The 26,490-nt window shown below is 42.4% G+C and overlaps 3 protein-coding genes and 7 non-coding genes across 11 annotated transcripts in view; 1 reads left to right on the top strand and 9 right to left on the bottom strand.

Moving 5' to 3' along the window:
* Nucleotides 1-104: 104 nt before the first annotated feature.
* Nucleotides 105-177, bottom strand: trnav-aac (transfer RNA valine (anticodon AAC)). The gene has a single exon. It is a non-coding gene; the product is annotated as a tRNA-Val (tRNA).
* An 84-nt stretch (nucleotides 178-261) lies between these two features.
* trnav-cac (transfer RNA valine (anticodon CAC)) lies at nucleotides 262-334 on the bottom strand. Its single transcript has one exon. It is a non-coding gene; the product is annotated as a tRNA-Val (tRNA).
* Nucleotides 335-417: 83 nt separating this feature from the next.
* On the bottom strand, nucleotides 418-490 carry trnav-cac (transfer RNA valine (anticodon CAC)). Its single transcript has one exon. It is a non-coding gene; the product is annotated as a tRNA-Val (tRNA).
* Nucleotides 491-575: 85 nt separating this feature from the next.
* Nucleotides 576-648, bottom strand: trnav-cac (transfer RNA valine (anticodon CAC)). Its single transcript has one exon. It is a non-coding gene; the product is annotated as a tRNA-Val (tRNA).
* A 1,180-nt stretch (nucleotides 649-1,828) lies between these two features.
* Nucleotides 1,829-3,029, bottom strand: rplp1 (ribosomal protein lateral stalk subunit P1). The gene is made up of 4 exons (XM_077590877.1): nucleotides 2,814-3,029; nucleotides 2,239-2,313; nucleotides 2,050-2,167; nucleotides 1,829-1,963 (listed from the first exon to the last, which is right to left on the bottom strand). Exons 1-4 carry the CDS (start codon nucleotides 2,883-2,885, stop codon nucleotides 1,878-1,880), a joined length of 351 nt encoding a protein of 116 aa, XP_077447003.1. The 5' UTR covers nucleotides 2,886-3,029; the 3' UTR covers nucleotides 1,829-1,877.
* A 346-nt stretch (nucleotides 3,030-3,375) lies between these two features.
* clptm1l (CLPTM1 like) lies at nucleotides 3,376-7,449 on the bottom strand. Of its 2 annotated transcripts, none has more exons than XM_077590876.1 (18): nucleotides 7,336-7,449; nucleotides 6,511-6,726; nucleotides 6,340-6,434; nucleotides 6,081-6,270; nucleotides 5,850-6,010; nucleotides 5,699-5,777; nucleotides 5,502-5,619; nucleotides 5,343-5,437; nucleotides 5,181-5,265; nucleotides 5,001-5,104; nucleotides 4,845-4,910; nucleotides 4,721-4,771; nucleotides 4,550-4,632; nucleotides 4,436-4,470; nucleotides 4,309-4,364; nucleotides 4,197-4,241; nucleotides 4,006-4,121; nucleotides 3,376-3,935 (listed from the first exon to the last, which is right to left on the bottom strand). In XM_077590876.1, exons 2-18 carry the CDS (start codon nucleotides 6,673-6,675, stop codon nucleotides 3,839-3,841), a joined length of 1,641 nt encoding a protein of 546 aa, XP_077447002.1. In that variant the 5' UTR covers nucleotides 6,676-6,726; nucleotides 7,336-7,449; the 3' UTR covers nucleotides 3,376-3,838. The 2 variants fall into 2 exon arrangements, with proteins under 2 accessions (XP_077447002.1, XP_077447001.1); XM_077590875.1 differs by having other exon boundaries at nucleotides 7,060-7,443.
* Nucleotides 7,450-7,950: 501 nt separating this feature from the next.
* trnah-gug (transfer RNA histidin (anticodon GUG)) lies at nucleotides 7,951-8,022 on the bottom strand. Its single transcript has one exon. It is a non-coding gene; the product is annotated as a tRNA-His (tRNA).
* Nucleotides 8,023-8,673: 651 nt separating this feature from the next.
* Nucleotides 8,674-8,745, bottom strand: trnah-gug (transfer RNA histidin (anticodon GUG)). Its single transcript has one exon. It is a non-coding gene; the product is annotated as a tRNA-His (tRNA).
* Nucleotides 8,746-8,900: 155 nt separating this feature from the next.
* trnah-gug (transfer RNA histidin (anticodon GUG)) lies at nucleotides 8,901-8,972 on the bottom strand. The gene has a single exon. It is a non-coding gene; the product is annotated as a tRNA-His (tRNA).
* Nucleotides 8,973-23,746: 14,774 nt separating this feature from the next.
* trps1 (trichorhinophalangeal syndrome I) overlaps nucleotides 23,747-26,490 on the top strand; it is a 111,208-nt gene continuing 108,464 nt past the window's right edge. The window contains exon 1 of the mRNA XM_077591033.1: nucleotides 23,747-23,843. The gene's annotated coding sequence lies outside the window, so the exon portion shown is untranslated. The remainder of the gene's footprint in view (nucleotides 23,844-26,490) is intronic.

Consider the following 26,490-nt stretch of genomic DNA (forward strand, 5'->3'; position numbering starts at 1 on the left):
ATTTTTTAGTGAATGTTGCACTGGAAAAAGAAAAACAAAGGACACATGCTAGTACAGGTAGCATAGAAGATTTAGTGAAAGATACTCGTTTGTAGGAAAACAAATGTTTCCGCCCGGTCTCGAACCGGGGACCTTTCGCGTGTTAGGCGAACGTGATAACCACTACACTACGGAAACCCGTTGAGGCGTTGTCGTAACCTAGTGGTTCATCGTCAACATAGTTGCATGGTCACCATTGTACGTAGTGTGAAATAAAAAGAATGTTTCCGCCCGGTTTCGAACCGGGGACCTTTCGCGTGTGAGGCGAACGTGATAACCACTACACTACGGAAACTGTTGGGAGTGGGAGAGTGACCCATTACATTATAGATAGAAGCATACAGTCCTAGCTAAGAATACTAGTTTGATGCAAAAGGTTGTTTCCGCCCGGTTTCGAACCGGGGACCTTTCGCGTGTGAGGCGAACGTGATAACCACTACACTACGGAAACTGTTGAATTTCAGCCGTTGACCTGGTAACTTATAGAAATGAAAATACATGATTTAACCCAAAATAGCAGTTAGGAGCAACAGAAATGTTTCCGCCCGGTTTCGAACCGGGGACCTTTCGCGTGTGAGGCGAACGTGATAACCACTACACTACGGAAACTGATGATGTCTAGGAGGTTGTAAAAGTTGGAATAGATGATTCAGCAACACCATTAGGTTGAAGCAAGAAATTTGTTTCCGCTCGGTTTCGAACCGGTGACCTTTCGCGTGCTTTATAAGAAATTGACGCCGACTAATAGATAAAGATAAAACGTGTCCTCAAGGATGGGTTTCTTTTGAAATCCATTCATTTGATGAAGTAGAGAACTAAGCCCTACATATCAGCGCTGTTTACAGTTGGTAATGCTGCCTTGGGACTTGGAGACAGCCACCTAGTGGACACGTATAGAATGACAAGCAACGTGATGGCCATACTAATTACGCAGCTGCTCAAATTGTGATTTGGACAGCGTCAAGCAGAAACACAGGACCTGCAATAAAGGTAAGGAAAAATAACCTTCAATATTTCTGTATTAAATATCGGGCTGTGTCGAACATCCGCGTGTTTAAAGCGTAAATATTTGTTCTAAAACACGTTGATCAACGAGCAGTGTACTTTTGGATTAGCCAGCAAACGAATTCGAAAAAAGTTTGCCCCGATCTCCTCCATAAAGCTCGATAGCCCCGAGAATTCTATCGTTTGGCATTTAAAAAAAATCATTATATACACCAAATTTACTTAATCCTACAGTCCAAAATGCAATGCCCTTACTTTTACTCTTTCCCCAGGGCACACGTTTAAAATCCTGAGAAGCATTATGTGCACAATCAGATACTTGCCTTACAGAGGCAGAATTGTGAAATGGTATATTAACTATGAAAGTTAATGAATACCATTGGCGTTTTCTTTTCGATCTCGTATTTACGTGCTTTTTTGGATTTATTTGACAAAGACACGAAAAACTGAAAATGCGATCCTAGGTCAGTTCTCAGTATATATCGTTTATTTATAAGAAAAGATACTTTCGTGTTCTGACTCCATTTAAAGGTCTTCCATCCCGCAGTCCAAAGTGGGCGCTAGTTTTGGATATAAGTGGGTGTTTCGTTTACCGATCTGGACCACTAGAGTGTAGTAGTGAGTAGACTTTCAAGAGAAGCCTGCCGAGTATCCTTTGAATACTATACGTATACTATAACAATACAAAATATTTTTCTGAGGGGCGCATATTATAGGCAATAGAACCACAGAATTTTCATATATTATATTTACGATGAACACAAAGATAAAAATGTCAAGATAGTAGGATTTTTTTGTAGCATTTTTATTGTGTTTTTAGAAAAACAGCATATTTAATCAAAGAGGCCAAAGCCCATGTCGTCGTCAGACTCCTCGGACTCTTCCTTCTTCTCTTCTTTCTTCTCCTCTGCCTTGGCAGCTAGATGAAATGAGAAAACATGGTGAAAAAAAATGCAAAAGATAAACTTATTGACCGTACTTTAAATAAAAAAAAACTAAACAAACCTGGGGCAGCTCCTGCTGGGGCGGCCGCTCCTCCAGCTGCGGGGGCTCCGGCCGGGGCTCCACCACCACCGGCGCCGACGTTGCAGATCAGGCTTCCCATATCCACATTGGACAGAGCCTACGAGATGTAAACATGGTCAGCATCTTGCACCGTGTTCTTTAAATCGTAGAATACAAGTTTTACAATACCTTGGCGAAGAGGCTGGGCCAGAAAGGCTCCACGGTAACACCGGCTGCCTTGATGAGGGCGTGCAGCTTGTCCTCCTAAAAAAACATAAAATTGGAATCATATTAATACTTCATAGGACATTATTATTTTTAGGTAAAAATAATAATAAATCAGCAAGTGTGGCCTTTAATATTGATAAATACACACATTTCCATTATTAACATGCATCTTAATTTTGAATTTAGACTAACAGCGACCACTTGATGCCAATCACCCTCGATCAGACTGCATTGGACGTCCATCGCCGTCAGTGATAGGTAAGTTAAGAGTTGCTTCATTTTCAAAAACATCAAGACTAGTCAATTTCGAATCAGAGAATGTAGGCTGATTGGCTACTTGTGTGTGATGCCAGAAGTTAGCCTAGCATTAGCAAACAGTACTTTGTCTGAGAGTAAAAAAAAATGCATGTCTTTTTCTCGCCTTCCGGACAAATTCGTATGTTATTAACCATGAAGCAATTTGTAAGTATCATCGTTTCGTGGCCATTAACGACGTATTGTTGAGCTAAAGCTAACGTGCCTAGCTGCACACTTACGGTGACAGTGACTTCATCGTCGTGGAGAATGAGAGCCGAGTAAATACAGGCAAGCTCGGATACTGAAGCCATTGTGGGAGTTAGTTTTTACGTTTGTGGCGTCGGATGCCTAATTTAAACGGTGCTAGTCGCCGGATTACGGGCCTTAGCTTCGGGTGAAGAACCGAGCACCTTAGGCACGTTAACTTCCTGTTAATGGGAAAGGGGAGAAGGCTAGCGTGAGTTTAGTATATATAGCACGCGGCGACGGACAAATGACGTCAATATGTACAACCACCGATGATTGGATGACTCTTTTTTTGTCTTCCGAAACTTTATTGAAACTCAACTTGGTAACAAAACAATAACATTTCTACAGTACTTTACAGTAAACAATTTAAAACTCCAACTCAAAACAAAAGTTTTGATAGCCAAAGAGTTTTAAAGGTTTTATTTTCAATAATGAATCATTTTAATTATAAAGATATTGCAATAAAATAAGCAGAGGCATAAAAATACCATCGTTCCATTAACATAACACGAAGAATAATTTGATTTGTACTGATAAAAAACATAAAACCACTTGGCATATTCAGTCAGTTTATTCCATATTACAAAAAAATCACAATATCAAGTAAAATCATTAAAAATAATTAAAAAAACACCAGCCACCAGAAGAGCAAGACTGCATTTTTTAAGAGGGTGTACTAAAAACAAGTGCATTAAAACATTTTAAGGGAAGCAAATGTAGTAATACTTTGTCTGTCCACTTCAGTGCCCTTTCAAAAACATCTTTCCGAGACACTGCTGGTGTTAAATAAGCTCCAAAAACATTCTAAAAGGCTCACATTTGGCACCCAAGTGTTGTCCTTTGTTCAACAAATACTTGCGCAAAATCGATTTACCGAAAAAAAAATAGATTATGGGATATGCGGATTGGATTCGACAGAATAAAATGTCTAGAATCAGACACAAAAAATATACCACTAAACAATTAAAAAAAAAAACTTTTTTTTCTTCTTACAATTAAGGACAGTCATGTTCCTTCATTTGTCCTTTTTTAGTCCTTGAGCTTTCCTTTTGGGTTTGTCGTCATATGAAATTCCATATTCATTGACTCTTGTCTTGTCCACTGGGTAAAGCCTGAGGAAGATAAGGAGAGTTAGCTGTGTTTTCTGTTAAGTTAGCCACTCGCGTGTCAATGTATGCATACCATCGCTGGTAGAGGTAAATAAGAAAGACCACATCGTCACGGAAACAGGCCAATCGGTGGGACGTCGGCATGGTGATGATGAAGGCGAAGACGTCGTCGATGAAGGTGTTAAATGCCTGACGAGCAACAAATCAGTTTAAAAATATACTTTTTTGTAATCCTTCCAGTAAAATTGTCCTGAAAACCCTCACCTTGTACATAAAAGCCTTCCACGGGAGGTGAGCCACCGACTTCAACTGTTAAAGAACCAAATTTGCATTCATGAATCCATATTCACCTCTTGTAATCAATTTTGAAACTCACCTTGTAGTTGACAAACAGTTGGGGAAGCATGAAGAGGAATCCGAATGCATAGACACCTAAAAAAATCATTCCAAAAAAATAATCCAATAAATAAGAGACGTTCTCAAAGAAGGCGGTCCAAACCTACCGTTCACCATACTGTTAATGAGCCACGAGTACCAACTGCAAAACACACAAACGACACGTGCCATGAGTTGACATCTACGTTACGCCTGTAAAAAAACGGCGGTGACTTCCCCACCTTTTGTATCGTAAGAAAATTAGCGCATACAAAGCCCCTCCCAAGCACAGCGGATAGAGAAGGTACGATAGGTACTTCATGGCCTAAAAAAACAGGAAGCATCACATTATGTTGCTGCATGGAAAAATAAATCAAATTCATACAAAATACGACATTTAATCCAAAACGCACCTGAGTGTCGTACTCTCCCGTTCTTCTTTCAGACTCGTCTAACTTGCCAAACTGCGAGAAGGATTCAATTGTACAAGTGGGAAAGTAGCCTAGTAAAACAATACGCTTTTACCCGTGAGCCTACCCGCAATGTCGGTCTTACTCCCTTCCAGAACACCTGAATCTTTAAGGCCTTCTTTACTTTCCACACCTAAAACAAATCCCACTTAGACCAATGTGTCCGCATCCCCGTTCGTGGTTGGTTCCTCGCAAACTCGCCAAATCTCTGAGATTGCTTTACCTCGATGATAGCGCCGATACCAGCGGGGATGAGGACCAGAAGACTGGTCTGCTCGTCAAACAGGTACAGGAAAATGATGATGGTGCTGAAACATCGCCAGAGCACTAGGAAAAAAAAGGGATTTCTTGGATTTAGACCCGATGCAATGGATTTGACCAATGTCAAATAAACGAGTCCCACCTGCTTTGCTCGACATCCCAACCATGCTTTTCTTTTCTTTCCAGAAGGTGATGTCGTTCTTGAAGGCCAAAAAGTCAAAAAGCAGCTAAAAAAAAGGGACATTCTACCATTCATTGCGGTCCATTTTGAAACAACCTCCGGGGTCGTCACGGCGACACTCACGTGAAACGCCGCTACGGAAAACGTCAGCGCCAGGAAGTACAGGTTAGTGTCGGTGAAGATCCCTTTAATCTCATCCGAGTCTTTTTCCGTGAAGCCTGAAAGTGGCAAACGGCGGCGTCAGGCGCCGTGGCGAAAACGGAATATTGACGTGGCTCATACCAAACTGTTGCAGGTGGAAGACGGCCTCCTGCATGTGGATCCAGAACCTCAGTCTCCCCAGGGAAATGGCATCATAAGAGATGGTAAGAGGGAGTTCCAGGGAGGTGCTGTTTATTTCCTTTACCGGACACACAAAGTCATCTCCATCTCGTGGTAGATTTCAATGGGATTCGCCATGAAAAATGAAGGTGTTTTACCATGAGATCCTTGACACGGTTGCTGAGTTCGTCGATAAAAAGCAGGGGTAAGTACACCATTTTCTTCCCGTTCTGAAACCTGAAAAAAATGATATATAGATATACTATATATAATAGATAGCATTTTTTTGGGGGGGGGGTCTAGCCTTACACTTGAAGGTAGCGGTGCACTTCACTCGGTAGGTGTTTCCTGTCAAACACAAAATGGTCGCTGACTATATTGAGCGTCAGGCGGGTGCGCCAGTGCGACACGGGCCGGTCTAAAATTTCTCCGTCCTCTTCGCCTCGTCGGGTCTGGAGAACTTTTTTCTCCTGCCGAAACGTGGGAACGCGAATTAAATCGCCAAACCAATCCGTGGCTTTTGAACCGAGGGTGACGCACCTGAGTTTGGTCCACTCCGGATATGAGGGAGATTTCAGGCGGCTTGGGCACCATGTAGGCCGTGAGCTGAGCCGCCGCGTGCACCTGCCGTGGGTCGTCCCACGGGTGGACGCCGGCTCGGTGGACGAACACTAGCGCGTACAGGGTGCCGTTGTTGCGCGTTTTCTTGGGTAAGGAGATGTTGATAGCCCTAGAAAAGACAAGACGCTGGGTTATATGGAACCAGGAATTTGTCGACAACCGGCCGGGACTTGCGGACCTCTCAAACTTTTCGTTAATGTTAAAATTCTCCTCCTTGTGGATGAGTGTGTGGCCACTTTCTGCATTGGCTTGGAGGGCTGTGTAGATGCTCATCTAGAAGATGCATACAAGCAATCACGATTAAACAAAAAAAATGTCCTACCCGCGAGCAAGATCGCGCATTCCCCACCTGTAGTTTGGGATTGGTCGCCAAAAAGGGGGTGATGCAGCTGGTGCCTTCGGGTGGCTCGCAGGGTGTGGTATATACAATGCCGTACATGACCCAGCAGGTGTGCGCCACGTAGATGACAAAAACACCCACCACCAGGGTGGTGAATGATGACTTGAGGACCATAGCGGCCGTTTGGTGACTACTCGGCTAGCATCGGGACCAAGACATGTTGACCTAGATGCCAAAAACAAGGAAATATGGCGAACCTGCTCATCTGGTTTTGTCGTTGTTTCGAGTTTTAATAACCTAAATGAAACCTTTAAGTGCCTGTATGAGTGTAGAAATTAACCCACTTTCGTACTGACATACACACAAATAATCACTATTTAAAACCTGTTTTTTTGCAAACTACAAAGTTGAAAAACTGGAGTAGATGCGAAATACATTTTCATACAAGGTGCCAGACACGAAAACGTATGCGATCACAAAAAACTACTAAGTCAAAATGGATTGACAGTCTGTGGCCGTCAATGGCAAAAAGACATGATCATTCATTGTCAGACGTACCAGTTCAGTTTGATCGGACGTCATCGCCGTCACTGGCAATAAAGGAGTTGGTTCCGTAGTACAATAGGGCACGTTTTGCATTCATGCATAAAATAATAATAATAGAAAAGAAGCGGATATTGTTTTCATTCACACTAATCGGCGGTGTAGAAAGAGTCAGGCTGTCAGTGAAGGGAACACTCGCTGCTCATTCATGTGCTGACGACTGGTCTCGTGTCCACTTTACGGTCCGATGGTCGTTTCATTCACGGCGACATGTCCTTGTTAATAGCCCACCTGGCTCCGGGTCCAAATGTCTAGCAAACGCGACCCCTCTCTGCTCGCCGCTGCATAAAATCACGTTAGCTTTTGTGAGTAAGGTGAGGTGGATTTACGTGACTTCCGGTGCACACTTCCTGGCTTGGTGACACCCCCCCCCCTTCTCCCCCAAGATGGGCGCCCTATACATACGCCGCGAATTTAAACATTAGACATCTAGCCAAATATACATGTGATATCTATATTTATCACGGATCGATCACTAAATGGACTTTGTTGACGCGATAATTGACATCATTACAATTCAAATCGATGCCAAAATTATTGTTTGAAACATGTAGATGAGAACAAAAAATGTTGGAATTTTGCTGCAAGCAGTAGCCTGCGAGCTGTTTAAATTATTAACTGCTTCTATATAGTAGTAGTATTACTGAAATGAAAGGTAGGCAACTCTAAAACATATATCTCGAATGGATCAATTTTTGTTTTGTGGGACTGCCAAGATGTCATGTTTCCTCAGTGTTACCTGCAAATGTTTTAATACTCCATTTCAAGACGGTATTGTCACTTAGTACTTCGGCTTGGTGAACAATGTCAAATCATAGTTTTCTTTCAGTAAATTGTTTTTCAAAATGCCGTGACCCGGATTCGAACCGGGGTTGCTGCGGCCACAACGCAGAGTACTAACCACTATACGATCACGGCTGACAGTGACATAGAGGATTTGTTGTCCGACAGACCAGTGTCTGTGGGGACCCAGGCATCAATCAACAGAAGTAGCCCTCAATTCTTAAACTATTCATTGTGGCGAGCCAAAATACTATGGTAGTACTATTCAAAGGGATGAAACAAAAATGTGAGAAATTACATGAACAATAATTAGACAACTTGTATCTTTCTGATTTTTTTAAATTTATTTTTTACCTTGTATAATACAAAAGCGCATTGAATTTGATTGAATCTTGTTTCGCCGATACTTTTCTGGAACCGAGTAAATGGAAGATTTCAACATGCAGGATTGCCATGACATGGCCTCAAACCAGGATTTGCTGTGGCCACAACCCAGAGTACTAGCCCCTATACAATCATGGCGTATGAAGATACCAACTCAAATTCCTCAACATATAGTATCCGAAATACTTTATGTGAAATTTCAGAAACAGGCATATTGTGAGGTACAGATGTAGGCTTCAAGATTCACTTCTTGTCTTGAACAATATATATGGAAGATTAGTACTTAGATATAAAATCTGAAATACTGCATATGAAGAGAGAAGGTACAGCGTTAGGTATGAAGACTACAAGACTGACTTCTTTTATGATACTAAACAAGTAAAAGCTTCAGACATTGGGGAGTGCCGTGACCCGGATTCGAACCGGGGTTGCTGCGGCCACAACACAGAGTACTAACCACTATACGATCACGGCTCATGGGTACCCCAAAGTGAAATCCTCAACAAATCGTATCTGAAATACTGCATGTGAAATTTCAGAAAGAAGGTCCAATGTTCGGTTTCCATGAAGACTTCAAGACTAACTTCTTCTGTGGTACTAAATATGTAGTCCTTTTCAACACAAGAGAGTGCTGTGACCCAGATTCGAACTGGGGTTGCTGCGGCCACAACGCAGAGTACTAACCACTATACGATCACAGCTGTTGAAGATGCTAAAGCAAATTCCTCAACATATAGTATCTGAAATAGGTTACGTGAAATTTCAGAAATCAGGATTTTGTGAGATTTAGATGAAGGCCTCAAAATGGACTTCTTGTCTTGAACGACATAAATGAAAGATTTCTACATTCATGACTGCCGTGACCCGTGTTTGGACCGGGGTTGATGCAGCCGCAATGCAGAGTACTAACCACCATACAATCACAGCTGGTAAATACTACTACTCGAATTCCTCGACATATAGTATCCGAAATACTTTACGTGAAATTTCAGAAATCAGGCATATTGTGAGGTACAGATGAAGGCTTCGAGATTCACTCCTTGAGTTGAACAATATAAATGGAAGATTTCAAGATTTATTGTTGCCGTGACCCGGAATTGGACCGGGGTTGCTGCGGCCACAACGCAGAGTACTAACCACTATACGATCACGGCTGATGAAGATGCAAAATTGAATTCCTCAACATATGGTATCTGAAATATGTTATGCGAAATTTCAGAAATCAGGCATTTTGTAAGGTAAAGATGAAGGAGTCAAAATGGACTTCTAATCTTGAATGACATAAAAGGAAGATTTCAATATTGATGATTGCCGTGACCCGGATTCGGACCGGGGTTGCTGCGACCACAACGCAGAGTACTAACCACTATACGATCACAGCTGATGAAGATGCTAAATTGAATTTCCCAACATATGGTATCTGAAATACTTCATGTGAAATTTCAGAAATGAGGCATGTTGTGAGATAAAGATGAAGGCTTCAAGATGGGCTTCTTGTCTTGAACGACATAAATGGAAGATATCAACAATCATTACTGCCGTGACCCGGATTTGGACCGGGGTTGCTGCGGCCACAACGCAGAGTACTAACCACTATACGATCACGGCTGCTGATGGTGTCGCTTTGAATACCTCAACATATAGTATCTGAAATATGTCATATGAAATTTCAGAAATCAGGCATTTTGTGAAATATAGATGAAGGCTTCAAGATGGGCTTCTAGTCTTGAATGACATAAATGGAAGATATCAACAATCATGATTGCCGTGACCCAGAGTCGGACCAGGGTTGCTGCGGCCACAACGCAGAGTACTAACCACTATACGATCACGGCTGATGAGGATGGAAATTCAAATTCCTCAACATATAGTAACTGAAATATGTCATGTGAAATTTCAGAAATCAGGCATTTTGTGAGATATTGATGAAGGCTTCAAGATGGACTTCTTGTCTTGAACGACATAATGGAAGATATCAACAATCATGACTGCCGTGACCCGGATTCGGACCGGGGTTGCTGCGGCCACAACGCAGAGTACTGACCACTATACGATCACGGCTGATGAGGCTGTCGCTTCGAATACCTCAACATATAGTATCTGAAATATGTCATATGAAATTTCAGAAATCAGGCATATTGTGAGGGACAGATGAAGGCTTCAAGAAGGACGTAAATGGAAGTTATCAACATTCATGACTGCCGTGACCCGGATTCGGACCGGGGTTGCTGCGGCCACAACGCAGAGTACTGACCACTATACGATCACGGCTGATGAGGCTGTCGCTTCGAATACCTCAACATATAGTATCTGAAATATGTCATATGAAATTTCAGAAATGAGGCATATTGTGAGGGACAGATGAAGGCTTCAAGAAGGACGTAAATGGAAGTTATCAACATTCATGACTGCCGTGACCCGGATTCGGACCGGGGTTGCTGCGGCCACAACGCAGAGTACTAACCACTATACGATCACGGCTGATGACAATGCCCAATCGAATTCCTCGGCATATAGTATCCGAAATACTTCAAGTGAAATTTCAGAAATCAGGCATTTTGTGAGGTATAGATGAAGGCTTCAAGATGGGCTTCTTGTCTTGAACAATATTAAAGGAAAGATTTCAACATTCATGATTGCCACGACCTGGATTCGGACCAGGGTTGCTGCGACCATAATGCAGAGTACTAACCACTATCCGATCACGACTTATTCTTAAACAAGGAATAGTTGTCCTCGAGACCAGATGTAGACGTGAATTTATCTTGGCAGCCACTTGGGGGAACCTGTGCATTGTGTCTCGAGTTTGTCGGACGGCATTAACATGCGCTCCAGTCCTTCTTCACTTCTGTCTTTTGGCATGTCATCTTGTCGACCTTTTCCAGCTATAGAAAATCTTTCATTTTCACCGCTTTGACCAGAATATTTCCAAGCAAGACAGAGAATTTGAAAAGTAAGGGAAAGAGCTAAAAGGGGGTTGCGGGGGGTTTAAGGTGCTCAAGCCTGTGGGCAGAAGAGAAAATGTCAGGAACAGTGCAAGAGTGTAAAAAATGAGAAGAGAATGGAAGCATTTCAAAGACCGGAGAAGGGCACGACCCCCCCACAATCCTCCAAATGACGTATCTCTTGTCACATCTACATGTCAAAAGTGATTAAAAGACCCCGTTCGCTACGTCCCGCCTCCCCTGCGGATACCCGAGTCAAATGCCCAAATGGCGAGCTTCAAGCTGGTAGGCACATAAAAACGTCCTTTTTTCAGATTTAGGCCACCTCCCCCAACTGGGAAGACCATTAAGGTCAGATCTTAGCCATGGTGTTCATTAAACATCTGCTTTTACTCTTTTAGTGACATTGACGATGAAAGATGTCCAATTAAATTGGACTAATTGGAAATTATTAAAATACTTCATCACTAGTTAGACGTTTAATCAGGTTACTTGGCATTCGGCTTAGCGCTAAAAAGCAAGTAAGTGAGTTTTTCTGCGAATATTTGAGAATAGCGTGAAATTGTGAAGATGAGTGCAACACTGCTCACCAGTTAATTTTTTTCTATAATGCGTAGGTAGGTTAGGTACATTTGGCCCATGAATAACTTGAAGTATCTTATTTACAAATGTAACCATTTAGATCAGGGGTGTCAGACTCGGGTTGGTTCGCGGGCCGCTTTAACGTCAACTTGATTTCACGTGGGCCGGACCATTTTAGATATAATATTTAGATTTTTTTAAATAAATGGATTAAAAGAACTGGATTAAAAACCCTGAATATTCAGTTTTTTTATAGATTTAAAACAATGTTTATTTTAGCTTTTTTAATATTTTTATATTTTACAAAATGATTTTTGAACTAAAAACACAGAAAAAAATGGATTAAAAAATTACATTTATTGATTTAAAAGGGTGAAAATCAGGAAATGTAATATACATCTATACTCTTCATTTTAATTTGATTCTAAAACAGAAAGTTGCCACTCATGATTGACTTTCCCGGGCCACACAAAATGATGCGGCAGGCCAGATTTGGCCCCCGGGCCGCCACTTTGACACACGTGCACTAAAGGGACAAAAGTTAGCCCATTTCTGATTTAGATTCTCCAACTTTTTTGGAAAGTGTGAAGAGGTTGGACAATCCTCATTAATGACTTTTTTTATGAGTGATATAGTTTCAAATCTTTAAAAATGTCTCTCCTTTCTACCTTCATTGTAAGGAATAAAGAGCGCCGTACATCCTCCTTAGCTTTCCCTTCATTCTCATTCCGCACATCTCTCGACTGGTGGAATCTGTCACTCATCCCTCATTTACCCGCCGCCATTTTGGCCCTTTCCCCGCCGTCTTGTTTCCCAATGATTAAACAACGCCGCCGCCCTGGCGAGGCCGCGCCATTCTTTTTAATCCCTAGCGCCTGGCCCTCCGTCGCGTCGCTCTCTCGTCCGTCTATCGGAATCTTTAACCTCTCGCCATCCGTCTCGCCTTGTCGCCGTCGTCATTATTTTTCTCTCTCTCGGGCGTCCCGTTATCCGTCGCTGGGTGATTGAGCGAGTTGAAAAGTTAGTCGGATGCCCTTCTGCCGTCCTCCAAGGTGCCAGACGTAGACTTGACCTGGCGTCCAATCGTAGGACTCTTTTCACCCTCCTGATGTCAATTGAGATGATTTTCGTTAGTAGGCATCCAATCCATTTTGAAATCATCCCGTGCCAAATGGATTGGACGCCTGTTGCGCTCAAGAAGAATTTATTCAAAATTATAGATTGGACGGCTACTGGTATCGATGGCACTGAATGGGATTACGATAAAAATGTAACTATTGCAAAATGTCACTCAGTTTGTTGCCCCTCACATTTTTGAAAAGTCGTGGAAAATATTGCCAAAATTGGTAGTGCTCTCTCTCGATCATTTTGAGTGAATTGAAGCGTTTCATTCAGGCAAAAGTTGTGTCTTGTCACCATTTTGTGACATTTTGATCCCAGTATAGTCGAATAAAATGAATTGAGGTGCTTCATCTAGACCACGTGTGTCAAAGTGGCGGCCCGGGGGCCAAATCTGGCCCACCGCATCATTTTGTGCGGCCCGAGAAAGTCAATCATGAGTGCCGACTTTCTGTTTTAGGATCAAATTAAAATGAAGAGTATAGATGTATATTAAATTTCCTGATTTTCCCCCTTTTTAAATCAATAATGGTCATTTTTTAATCCATTTTTTCTGTGTTTTTAGTTAAAAAATCCTTTTGTAAAATCTAAAAATATATATAAAAAAGCTCAAATAAACATTGTTTTAGATCCATAAAAAACTGAACAGGGCTTTTAATCCAGTTCTTTTAATCCATCTATAAAAAACAACTAAATATTATATCTAAAATGGTCCGGCCCACGTGAAATCAAGTTGACGTTAAAGCAGCCCGCGAACCAACCCGAGTCTGACACCCTTGATCTAGAGATGGAAATAGTGCTTTTTTGCCATTTTGCTGCCAAGGAACTCTATTGAAGTGAATTGAGGAGTTCAATTTTGCCAAAAACAAACATTGAATTTGGTGTTTAAAGTGTGGCGAAAGCATGGAAAGAAAGTCTGACCCCTGCCCATTTGCCACAATAATGTATTTGCCACTTGTGTGTGTCCACGTGTTAGGGTCTCCCTCCCGGGGCTCCTTCCTGACGGAGCGCGATTCGGAGATGAAAGGAATTCTGGGAAGTCATCTCACGCCGTGGATTGTGGGTAAGTGGCGTGCCACGCGAGCACATCCCGGTGGCGGAGCTGAAAGGAGGCTTTCATCCCTCATCCTCCATCAGCCGCCCGTCCCTTTTGTCCGCTCGCCCCAAGTTTCTTTCGGCCCTTCTTCACTCTTTTGTCGCCCCTTTCATAGTTTTACCCTTTGATTTTTTTTTTCTTTTTCAATTCTTTTCAGAAGTGCATTTCCTGCTTTCATTTGCATTCCCTTCCCCATCCTGCCATCTATTCACCTTCTTTGTCCAGCCTTTTCCAGCACGCCTTTTTCCTTTCCGCTCAACTCGTCCTTCTCCTTTGCCGTCACCGCCAACAGGAAATGATCAAAGTGCCCATTCTGGCCATGACAGTTCAATTTCAGCCGAGCACACCGTGTCCGCACGTCTCGCTACGGGAACGGGCCGGGCGCGCCGCGATCTGCTTTTAATCTCTTTGAAAATAAGGACCAAAAATCAAGCGTGAAGGAACATCAAACCTTTGCCGTTAAAGACGCACTCAGGTGATCAATTGAGCAAAAAGCCTGGAGAAAAGATGCCAATTGGTCAAGTAGCTGCAGTAGTTTACCTGTTGGCGTATGTAGGAATTTTGGGGCTGGGATTTTAATGATACGTTTGTAATTATTTAGACCAAGGGTGTCAGACTCGGGTTGGTTCGCGGGCCGCATTAACGTCAACTCGATTTCACGTGGGCCGGACCATTTTAGATATAATATTTAGATTTTTTTAAATAAATGGATTAAAAGAACTGGATTAAAATCCCTGAATATTCAGTTTTTTTATAGATTTAAAACAATGTTTATTTTAGCTTTTTTTAAATATATTTTTAGATTTTACAAAATGATTTTTTTAACTAAAAACACAGAAAAAAATGAATAAAAAAATTACAATTATTGATTTAAAAGGGGGAAAATCAGGAAATGTAATATACATCTATACTCTTCATTTTAATTTGATCCTAAAACAGAAACTCGGCACTCATGATTTACTTTCCCGGGCCACACAAAATGATGCGGCGGGCCAGATTTGGCCCCCGGGCCGCCACTTTGACACTTGTTTTAGACGGTGAACATTTCACCATCATTTGAAGGAAAGATAATCCTCTCCACTAATGGCTACTCAAAGTAAGAAAGCCCTTCACGTTTGTGTGTCACGGATACTTTTCAAAATATACGCCTTGTCCTTCCCATAGACATCAAGGTGTCGGAATTAGTATGCATCCCCATTCGGTCGTACAGCGCCGCTTTTCAACTCAGCATGGGAGCTTTCTTCACAAGATGCACGTTTTTTTTGTTGGGGGGGTTTCTTTCTTTCACCTTCTCCTTCAGGTGATCGCAATCGTTTCCCCTCTCCCATCCATCTGTCCGTCCCGTTCATCAACCTTTCCACCAACAAAATACAATTTCCACGTCGGCTCGCTCCGAGAAGGGAAATGTGTTCAGGTCCAAATATTTCGCTTGAGGTTTTCCATTCCCCGTCGAGCCTCGGCCTGCTTTATTAACAAAACTTATCTGTAGCGGTAATTACAGCCAAGGCGCACATTTTTAACAGCTGCTTTTTTATTGCTTCACCAGGGAGAGGCACTGTGGCACCACCAGAGGAACCAATTGATACTTCTGTGACACAGCCAGACTACAAAACGGGACACGAACGACGTCTGCCAGGTGACGACACTTTTGAATTGGATTGCCGTGGACAAAAAAGTCCCTCTGCTTTTGAAATATCTTCTTTTATTTCCGAATCCAAGCACTCGATGCTCCGAGAACACGTGGCCGCAAATATTCTCCCTCTCAAATGAGCTGGAGGAGACGTTCATTTAGGCCCGACTCCATCGTCCGGGCCCGCGTGGCCCAGAGTGTTTTGCGTGTGTTTGTGCATGCGTGTAATCCATCCAAAACAAACAAGCCTGACAAGAGTGTGATTGATGGGGCCTCAGCCTCCACGCGACGCTCGCGCGCCATCTCGGCGCTGATGGAGTGACTGACGGCCGGCATGACAAAGTGCCAAAAGTGGCCGGGCCGCGTTCATCTTCGACCCGTTCGGGAACGCTCTTGGAGAAGTTTTCCAAAGCGCCGATGATACCGATTGTCTTCTTCCTTTCTTTGGATTCTGACGGGTAGTGCAGAAATGACGCTGACGGCAATTCGCGTCCAATGCGTTCCAATTGGCAGTCAAAGAAAATGACGTCGCGCTGTAAATCCGACGCTTAAAAGTCGTTTCTTGCCTGAAGAAAATGCATATTTAAGGCACAGGTCTCAAACTCAAAAAGGTTGGAGGTCACACGCAGCATTGACTTCGTGTTTCTTGTAAAAAAAAATCAAGTATGTTTTCTGTAGTCCGCTGTGCGTTTTTGTTTTTATATTTCAAACTCTTTTAAAGTAAAAAAATACTAGTTCCACACCCTTTTATTCCCTTTAAAAAGAAAAAAAACTTTAAAAAAGGAATATTTACACATTTTTTCTGCCTTATTATTATTTTAAAAAAAAGTAAGAGAATATTGATTGTGAAAAATAACAACATGTAAATCGGACATTTAAAAAGTGACTGCTCGTAAAAAAAAAGTGGTGGTAGGTACACATTCAACCCATTCCCAGCCAAAGACGGTAATTGACGTCCAATCCACTTAGACTAAAGTCTAACAAAGGCGTGCCAAAAAAGTCATTTGCTCCAGATCCGGAACTCCGACCATCTTCAAGCGCTCAATACAGAATACATTTATTAGTGGATTTAGATGGCGACATGCGATAAATTTGAGCTTGCCCCCAAGACTCACACACCAATACACGCACACCACAGAGTTTGTGAGCGTGCAGTGATGTGTGTCGTGCACTCAAACCAGGAGTGTATTATTGCCACCTCGGGCCCTCTAACAGCACTTCTGCGTCCCCTAGCACACACACACACACCCACTCACTCATAGTAAGAGGTGGTGGCAAGCGCCATTGCCTACCGTTGCAGGTGTGTGCCGCTTGATAAAGTTTATCAGCTCAGGGCAAGCTGGTGCCGGTAAGGAAAAGGCAAAAGTGTGTGTCAGTTTGGTCAATAGGCAACACACCTGCACAATGTAATACAATCCACAACAGAATATTATTTGTAATGATATTTTTCTTTTATTTCTTCATGATTTTTTTTACTCTTGATTTTTGGATTTAAATAAGACAGTTAACAGTACATTTTTATTTTTACCTTTTTTTTCATTTTCTAGAAACAGAAAAATGCGATAAAACTGAACATTTTCATAATCCATGTGAATTGTTTTGATTTTTACTTGGGAACAAAAAACAAGTTGCAAGTTTTATGTTCATTCATTCATTTTCCATAACGCTTATCCACTCATGGTTTGCAGGGGGTGCTGTAGCTGTTGGCTGGGATTGGCTACGGCACTGAATTGGTGGGCAGGCAATCACGGAGCACAAAGAGACAGACAACTGTAAGTTTTTATTTAATCTTTTATTTTAAAAAAAAAAAGACAAATCTGTAAATACATCCCATTAATCATTGTGGAGTACAGAAATTTTACTTTAGCAAAAACATGACCTCTCTTATTTTCACGGTGCACACAAAGAAAAGTGGAGGGCCAGAAATGGCCCACTGCCTTGACTTTGACACCAGCGCACTAGCACGGGGACAAGCAGCATGATTTCTCTCAAAAAGAGGAGCCTGACTTGTTGGGATGTGCCTGAACGCAACACGCAAACTGTGTCGGATGAACAGAGTCCTGTCACAGTCGTGTAGTGTCACCATTTTGACAGACAGCGTCCCGGGTTTCTGCACCTGCACGCTGATGGTCATCCTCAACACAACGTTCATACGTTTGACTAGTAAGCAGCTGTTGAATGATGAGGATCACCCGTTCTCTCTTCCGACACGTTGACATCCACCGGATGGCACTGTGGACCTACGCACAGGGCTCCAGAAAAAGGAGCATTTTTCCATCCTTTTTGCAGCCTCTATGCGGTTCCCTCACGATACAGTGTGATCAAATTAGAAAAGCCGTCGCACCTTGACGTGTACAATCTATACCGTCAAGCCGATGCGAGGCAAAGTGGGCGTGATGCGGTAAATTCGATTTATAGTATGTCTATTATCATCTAACATCTACTTGTAGGTCAGTCTATTATTGTGCTTGGCTAAAGTGTACTGGAAGATTGCGATACTTTTTCTCGTGAGGTTGCCGTCACGCAGACGATAAATGATTATTTAATCAGTTGACGTCATTTGACCATTGACGTCTTCTGATCGTTGTGTTGTGTTGTGTCTCACTGTATTATGTGGTTTCCCTATGTGATGCCATCTATATAGTGGTGCTGAAAAGTCAGATGAAAGACGCCTGAGGGAATTCCCTCCTGCGCTGAGAAGCGTCAGCATAATTCATGATGAAGACCGTCTTGTTTTCTTTGCATTTTCCCGGCTAGATGGCGGGCTGCCTCTTAGTGGACCCAATAACAAGAGTCCCCCGTCTCTGGTGGGGAGTAGTGGACCCACCGTAATGTTGTCGCGGCGCCACAAAACCCAGAAGAGAGGCACTCTCTGGGGGCGTCCCGCTGGTGAATGCCATGTCCAAAAAAAACCCCTGGCGGTTTGCACGTGACAGCGAATGTGTGGCTTGAGATAAAAAAATACGTTGCAGACTCTGCTCGGAGGATGTGTTGCATGCTGAGTAAGATGCTCGAGAAACAACACAGCCATTCACGGATTCATTCAGACCAGTATGAGTGTTTAGTGCCACGTGATAAATGTTGCAAAGTCCCACTGTCATCCGGCAAAAGGGCGTATGACTCCATGCAAAACGGTAGTTGAGACTCGTTGTTTTTAGCGTGAGATGAGTCGAAATATGAAATTGAAAGTGGGTCAACTTCAGTGTAGTACTACCTAGGTTAATGGTGGGAATTTAATAATCAAGCCGGCCACAGGATTTTTTGGTTGTAGTCTTTCATTTTTGTTTTAATATGTGGCTTCTGTTAACCTTTTTCTTGTCCTTGTTGCTACATTGCTGAGTTTGTCTTTAGGCCTAGTCAGAGGCATAATAAATCTGAAGAGCTTCCTTCTAAGTTGGGAACAGCAAAGATGGCTGTACATCAACAACATTTCAAGAGTGCCCTCTGTTCATCTCTTTCAGCCAGCCAGCTCATCAATTTTGCTCTTTATTTATTGATATATTTTTTATAGGGTGTAGCTGACAGTTAAAACACGACGACACGGGCTGCCAAGGAATTCAAACTTGCTGCGAGCCACTAGAGCACCACAAGTAAATCAGGAATTCAGGAAGAAGTCGCAAACACTTTTTGTCCAGCTTGGCATGTATTCGCCTTAGGCCAGGGTATCGATTATAAACAGAAGGTGCCAAAATCACTGAATGTGGATTCAACTCCCGTCTGTGAGTAGAAGTGAAAAATGTAAAACACTGACTTGAAGCAAATCCAGCTCAGTAGGCTACAAGGACTAAGAATTTGTACTTCTAACCACAACTTGGTTAGAGGTACAGATTCACCAGATGGTTTCTGCACGTGGAGGCCAGACCGAGACGGCCAGCATTCATGTTAACGGCAATTTTGGAATATTCTCTAATCCTGCTTTAGGTGTAGACATCAAGTTTCCAGATAAATGTTTCAAATATTGTTTGGGAGAACCTTGGAGTGAGCCTTTGATGCCTTTAACCCTCTTCCAGTTCCAACAGATTGGGCGTCTCTTGGCGTCAATGAGAGAATAGCTTTCCCTCTTCAAGTGAGACACATATCTTGTACTTTTACTCAGTCTTACTAGAGTCTTGCCCTTCAGAGTGACAAGCTATTTGTCACGCTAAGACACATAGTAGCGACTGCCGAGAGATATAAATTGATCATGGAAATTAGGGGACTGACATTGTTCACACTCGGAACAGAGGTGATTCTGTAATTGGCGTGCTAATAAATGCCGACACAGGGTCCGCAGGTAGAATGGATTTTAGGCTTTTCTCTGTCTCTGCCCTAACATGAACCTGTTCAGATGCCAAGTATATCAAAAATATACCCAAGATTGTAGCTTTTTCTGAAATGTAAGTATTTCTGATACTATATGGTGAGGAATTCGAATTGATGTCTTCATCAGCCGTGATCGTATAGTGGTTAGTACTCTGCGTTGCGGTTGCAGCAACCCCTGTCCGAATCCGTGTCACGGCAGTCTTGAGTATTTATATATTGCATTTATGTCGTTCAAGACAAGAAGTCCATCTTGAAGCATTCATCCTCACAATTTGCCTGCTTTCTGAAATTTCACATGGCATATTTCAGATACTATATTTTGAGGAATTCAAATTGATGTCTTCATCAACCGTGATCATATAGTGGTTAGTACTCTGCGTTGTGACCGCAGCAACCTCAGTCCGAATCCATGTCACGGCAGTCATGAAGGTTGATATCTTCCATTTATATCGTTCAAGACAAGAAGCCCATCTTGAAGCCTTCATCGATACCTCACAAAATGCCTGATTTCTGAAATTTCACATGACATATTTCAGATACTATATGTCAAGGAATTCGATTTAGAATCTTCATCAGCCGTGATAGTATAGAGGTTAGTACTCTGCGTTGTGGCCGCAGCAACCCCGGTCCGAATCCGGGTCACGGCAATCATGAATGTTGATATCTTGCATTTATGTTGTTCAAGACAAGAAGCCCATCTTGAAGCCATTATCCTCACAATTTGCCTGCTTTCTGAAATTTCACGTAACATACTTCAGATAGTATATGTTGAGGAATTTGATTTGGTATCCTCATCAGCCGTGATCGTATAGTGGTTAGTACTCTGTGTTGTGGCCGCAGCAACCCCGGTCCGAATCCGGGTCGCGGCAATCATGAATGTTGAAATCTTCTATTTATATTGTTCAAGAAGAGAAGTGAATCTTGAAGCCTTCATCGGTACCTCACAAAAATGCCTGATTTCTGAATTTTCACATTTTCGGATACTATATGTTGAGGTATTCGAAGTGACACCTTCATCAGCCGTGATCGTATAGTGGTTAGTACTCTGCGTTGTGGCCGCAGCAACCCCGGTCCGAATCCGGGTCACGGCAGTCATGAAGGTTGATATCTTCAATTTATGTCATTCAAGACAAGAAGCCCATCTTGAAGCCTTCATCTATATCTCACAAAATGCCTGATTTCTGAATTTTCACATGACATATTTCAGTTACTATATGTTGAGGAATTTGAGTTTCCATCTTCATCAGCCGTGATCGTATAGTGGTTAGTACTCTGCGTTGTGGCCGCAGCAACTCCGGTTCAAATCCGGGTCACGGCAATCATGAATGTTGTTATCTTCCATTTATTTGTTCAAGACAAGAAACCCATCTTGAAGCCTTCATCTATATCTCACAAAATGCCTGATTTCTGAAATTTCACATGACATATTTCAGATAGTATATGTTGAGGAATTCGATTCAGAGGAATTCGATTCAGCATCTCCATCAGCCGTGATCGTACAGTGGTTAGTACTCTGCGTTGTGGCCGCAGCAACCCCGGTTCAACCCCGGTTCAAATCCGGGTCACGGCAATCATGAATGTTGTTATCTACCATTTATGTCGTTCAAGACAAGAAGCCCATCTTGAAGCCTTCATCCTCACAATTTGCCTGCTTTCTGAAATTTCACGTAACATACTTCATATACTATATGTTGAGAAATTCGTTTCAGCATCTTCATCAGCCGTGATCGTATAGTGGTTAGTACTCTGCGTTGTGGCCACAGCAACCCCGGTCCAAATCCGGGTCATGGCAGTCAATCATTTATGTCAATCAAGATTAGAATCCCATTTTGAATCATTCATCGATACCTCACAAAATGCCTGATTTCTGAAATTTCATGTAACCTATTTCAGATACTATATATTGAGGAATTCGATTTTGCATCTCCATCAGCTGTGATCGTATAGTGCTTAGTACTCTGTGTTGTGGCCGCAGCAACCCCGGTCCGAGTTCGGGTCACAGCGTTCATGAATGTTGATATCTCACATTTATGTAGTTCAAGACAAGAAGTCCATCTTGAATCCTTCCTCTATACCTCACAAAATCCCTGCTTTCTTAAATTTCACATAAAGTACTTTAGATACTATATGTCAAGGAATTCGAGTTGTCATCTTTGTCAGCCGTGATCGTATAGTGGTTAGTACTCTGCGTTGTGGCCGCAGCAACCCCGGTCCGAATCCGGGTCACGGCAATCATGATTATTGATATCTTCCATTTATGTCGTTCAAGACAAGAAGCCCGTCTTGAAGCCTTCATCCTCACAATTTGCCTGCTTTCTGAAATTTCACGTAACATACTTCAGATATTATATGTTGAGGAATTTGTTTCAGCATCTTCATCAGCTGTGATCGTATAGTGGCTAGTACTCTGCGTTGTGGCCGCAGCAACCCCGGTTCGAATCCGGGTCACAGCACTCCAGTAAAAGTTGAAATGTTCAATTTACTTTGTACATTTAATGAAGTCAATCTATACCTCACATTGAAATTAGCTGGGAATTTTGTGACCTTTGTAAAGATAAGCAGCATTTTTTTTAGATAGCACATGATGTATTTTAGGTACTCTTTGAAGATGCCATCACACGCACAACTACCGCAAAATCCTTCAACTTTGATTCTTTTTGGTTAGTGCACTGCCATGTGGAGCCAGCAATCTTTGTTGTTACTTTTTTAAGTGCAAGAATGTGTTTCCTTTTTGAAGTATTATTTTTGTTCAAGAAGTTCAACTCAAAGACAAGATGCAATACAGTCTTATGGAAATTTGACTTTTTGATGTTGAATATAAATAGTTAGCTCCCTAGTGTCTCCGCCCCACAATCAAGTAGAAAAAAAAAATTCTAAAACAGCTACCTGGAGCAAATTTGACCTTTTCTACTCATTTTCTTCCCGAAACTTTACACAGAATCCAAATGTGACCTCATGGAAGCTTCCCAACTTCATATTAGGCTTGATTTATTGTTGTCGATCCTCAACCAGTGAGTCACACGTTCTGATTCACACAGAAATCATTCAGGCATGACTTCTAACTGCAATCCATGTTTCAATCTTAAATGATCAAGACATGTTTGCGGTCTAAGCAAATCCAATTGACAATCATCCAGACCACACCCAGGACTTCCCAAACCCACGCGTAACCCAGATAAATGCAGGCTTTGGACAAATCCGGTGAAACCTGTCAAGTTCACTTGCTTGTAAAGCCTTCGAGTCACCTTCATTGTTGAAATAAACTTTTGCCTCCCTAGAATAACATTCGTGGATCGTATGGGAAGGCATATAGGATCACAGGTGGTAAATTCTGAGCTGCGACTCATCAAAGGAGCCTGGATAATATGAAGACCACTCTTTGATCCCCCTCGACGCCGTCTTCCCGTCGACTTGGCGAGGTTTTGGCCCATACTAGATTGCTTGGCGCCCCGTGGTGCGCTTTCAGTTCATTATCATGTATGATGTGTACATCAAACAGCATTTTTTTCTATTAAACGGATCGTAGCGTGAACGCTCCGTTTGCTTCACCTTTGTTCGGCCGTTTTGACTCATTGGTTGCCATCGACGTCGACAGACGGCCAATCCGTATCCGTCGATGGCACTGAATAAAACACAATGATTTACTACCAGTTGGTCAATTTCAAGTTTTATTCAAAGAAAATGCTGCTGCGGTGTCACAGGAAGTCTATTTTCTGTCTATTTCCCTCTCCAGGTAGTGGAAATTGCCGCCTTACATGAGAGCAATTAGCAGCCAACGCACAGGCCGTTTGACCCGTCAATCACCGCAAGGAAGCCACGCACGCTCGTGCATAGCCAGGGGTCAAGTGGCGGTTCAAGATGGCTGTCACAGGAGAAATCTCATCTGATGCCACTCAAGGTCAGTCGTCATGTGAACTCAATGCATTTTTAGATATATTTTTTTCACATGGCATGTTCGGTAACGTTGGCGCCAACTCGAGCGTTTTGGCTTCATCTCACCATGCGACTCATTGGTTTTCCCGCTAATGAGGAAAGTGACTCACACGCAAAAGGATGACAAACAACCCGCATTTGTATCGAATGCAAAAGTTTGAGTCATCTGCGTTTATTAAAGAGCCGTCAACCCAATCTTGCTGTCCTCGAGGAGACTGGACGCCTAGCAGGAGTTTCATTTTAAGCTCTGCGGATTTCCATTTCAACCTAAGCCAGGGAGGGAAAAAGAAATGTCCTCGTCTTATTGGATTTTTTTTTCTTTAAATACCTCAAAAGAGGATTAGTCAAGCGCGAGCGACTGAATGCTACTCCAAGTTATCATCAACACAAATCTTGTTCTTATATAAAAGGCCACCAGTCTCTTTATTTGTTTAAATTTAAAGCTTTTGATTGGGATCTGAACAACAAAAATAGATGTTCTGTTATTGTTATTCTTCTTGTGGACACTAACTTTAAAATCCCACTTGAAACCAATCATCTTTAAAGTGGGTACTCGTGTAGCATGGGCCGGTTTGTATCAATCTTCAGAACCTGAGTTTTAAAAAAGCATCAAGGGATGATTAATTAAATGTGTAATTAGTTCAAATAAAGGACAGTTTTCTATAGAGTAGGAATTGGTCAGTAGGGGGCATTGTTGATTTAATGTTGCAACCTTCAGCCTATAAGGGCACTTGTGCTAAATGCATGTTTCTGTGCCCTTCAAAACAAGAGATTTACAACTTTTTTGTCGTTTTTCTTGTCTTTTCCCCCAATCACGATGGCCTAATATTGCACGCACGAACCCAATGTATGGATTCATGTACCATGCGTAGTCGAACCACCCCTTGCGCTAATTTTTCCAACTTTCACCTCTTCATGTGCTATTTTCCTTTATGTTTTTGGCGCCGCTCCCCTTCATTGTCCACGCTCGCAGGTCGCCGCAGCTTCTGTGCGAGTGTGTGCGTGAGAGCCGTCTAGACGCGGTTTCCTCCGCCATGTTTGTCTTTCTGCTCAGGCCAGCTGATCTACTCGGCCAGGAATGTCAACGCTCCATGATGATGCTCCCGGTCTTCTCCTTTCTCCGTTTCTTATCGGCGCCCGACTTGAAATGGCCGCCTCCACGCACGTGGACTTTTCCCCCCTCGCCTGCGTTTTTCCTTCTCAACGGGAAGCAGACTTGCCATTTATCTTTCTGCTAAATGGCCACAAATGCAGATTTGTGATTTTCCCTTAACGCATTTTTCTCCTTCCCGGCCGCCCGGGCCTCCCTCGACTTCCTCCCTCGACTTCCTCCCCTTTCCTGGTGCAGGGTCATCATTCATTGAGCGTCTACTGGCTACACGTCGAGCACACCTTAGTGTGTGTAATTAGGTGTGAAAATTCCTCATTTCAGCACATACCGGTGTACATTCACAACTTTTCCCGCATTGCCTTGTTCTTTCCTAGCCGCTTCGTTGTAAAAAGATACTTCATTGGCCGCCATTGACGTCATTTGACGTCCGATCTGTCCGCGATCGAAGTGGATGTCCATGTTTTTTTGAAAAATCATTCTTATGGGACTTAAGGACATTTAAATAATATCTCAATATTTTCCAAAGGGAGTCACCAACGTCAGCTTTTCTCCATCTGCTGAACTTATCAGCCGCTCGGTTAGCCGTTGCCGTGGCGATCGTAGCAAACAGCGACAAGGGGGTGCTCAGTACTGCCAAGCGCTACAACGAGTGTGTTCTCTCCATTTAAAAAAAAAATAACTCCTCTTTTTCATCGCTCACTTGATTTCTCTTCACTCCTGTTCCATCTAAAAATGGAGTCTTGATCAATGAAATGCTAATATAAACAAAACAAAAAAAGAAATGCTGGACCGGAGACCCGATTTCTCGCTGAAAGTTTCATTCTGCTTCCATGCATCCTCATATTTTTGTTAAACATCACTCATCATTTTTATTCAAGATGCAATTCTCTGGTGTTTTTTTTTGTTTTGTTCTCATTTTCAACATGGTCATCTTTGTTGCCAGGGCGCCGTCTTCCTCGAAAAGCGCTCTGTCATTTCATTTTTCCGTCTGGAGAGACTTGAAAAGTTCCATTTTATCTTTCACCGCGGACGCTCAAGCGCAAAGAACAACGCCAGTGCCTTACTGACCTTTTGTGCCGCCACTCTTGAAACACACCTTGGCTTTTTAAAAATGTTTTTCTGTACAAAACTTCTCTATTTTTCTTTTCCATTCGGTCGCTTTCCTGTACCAAGCGCAAACTTGAACGCATTATAAAGATGACGTGAAATATTAATGATGAAGGAGGTTCCTCATCCTGGATTGTTATTACTATTCATGGGTGTGATTTCTGAAGGAGTCTTTATGAATTTGTAGCACGTGTTGGCCATGTTTCTTCTCTTGTCAATAATTGACGAGTTTTCACGTGTTACTTGTCGCTTGTACATTATTCGATCCTACACAAAAATGCTATTGTTTTGTATCTCCTTTCAAATTGTCACCAAGCAGGCAGTTAAAAAGTCCTATGATAATAGATTAAAAAGCTTTTATTGACATTAGGTTATGTAGATACAATAAAAAGTT

The sequence above is a fragment of the Stigmatopora argus genome, chromosome 21 (genome assembly GCF_051989625.1).
Source record: "Stigmatopora argus isolate UIUO_Sarg chromosome 21, RoL_Sarg_1.0, whole genome shotgun sequence".
Lineage (NCBI taxonomy): Eukaryota > Metazoa > Chordata > Actinopteri > Syngnathiformes > Syngnathidae > Stigmatopora > Stigmatopora argus.

Coding starts and splice junctions, on each gene's coding strand:
- rplp1 (XM_077590877.1), bottom strand. CDS start 2,885: ATGGCTTCAGTATCCGAGCTTGCCTGTATTTACTCGGCTCTCATTCTC. Junction 2,314..2,813: donor ACGATGAAGTCACTGTCACC/GTAAGTGTGCAG, acceptor ATGTTTTTTTAG/GAGGACAAGCTGCACGCCCT. Junction 1,964..2,049: donor CCCAGCAGGAGCTGCCCCAG/GTTTGTTTAGTT, acceptor CATTTCATCTAG/CTGCCAAGGCAGAGGAGAAG.
- clptm1l (XM_077590876.1), bottom strand. CDS start 6,675: ATGGTCCTCAAGTCATCATTCACCACCCTGGTGGTGGGTGTTTTTGTC. Junction 4,471..4,549: donor ATTTTCTTACGATACAAAAG/GTGGGGAAGTCA, acceptor TGTGTTTTGCAG/TTGGTACTCGTGGCTCATTA. Junction 4,122..4,196: donor GGAAGGCTTTTATGTACAAG/GTGAGGGTTTTC, acceptor GTTGCTCGTCAG/GCATTTAACACCTTCATCGA.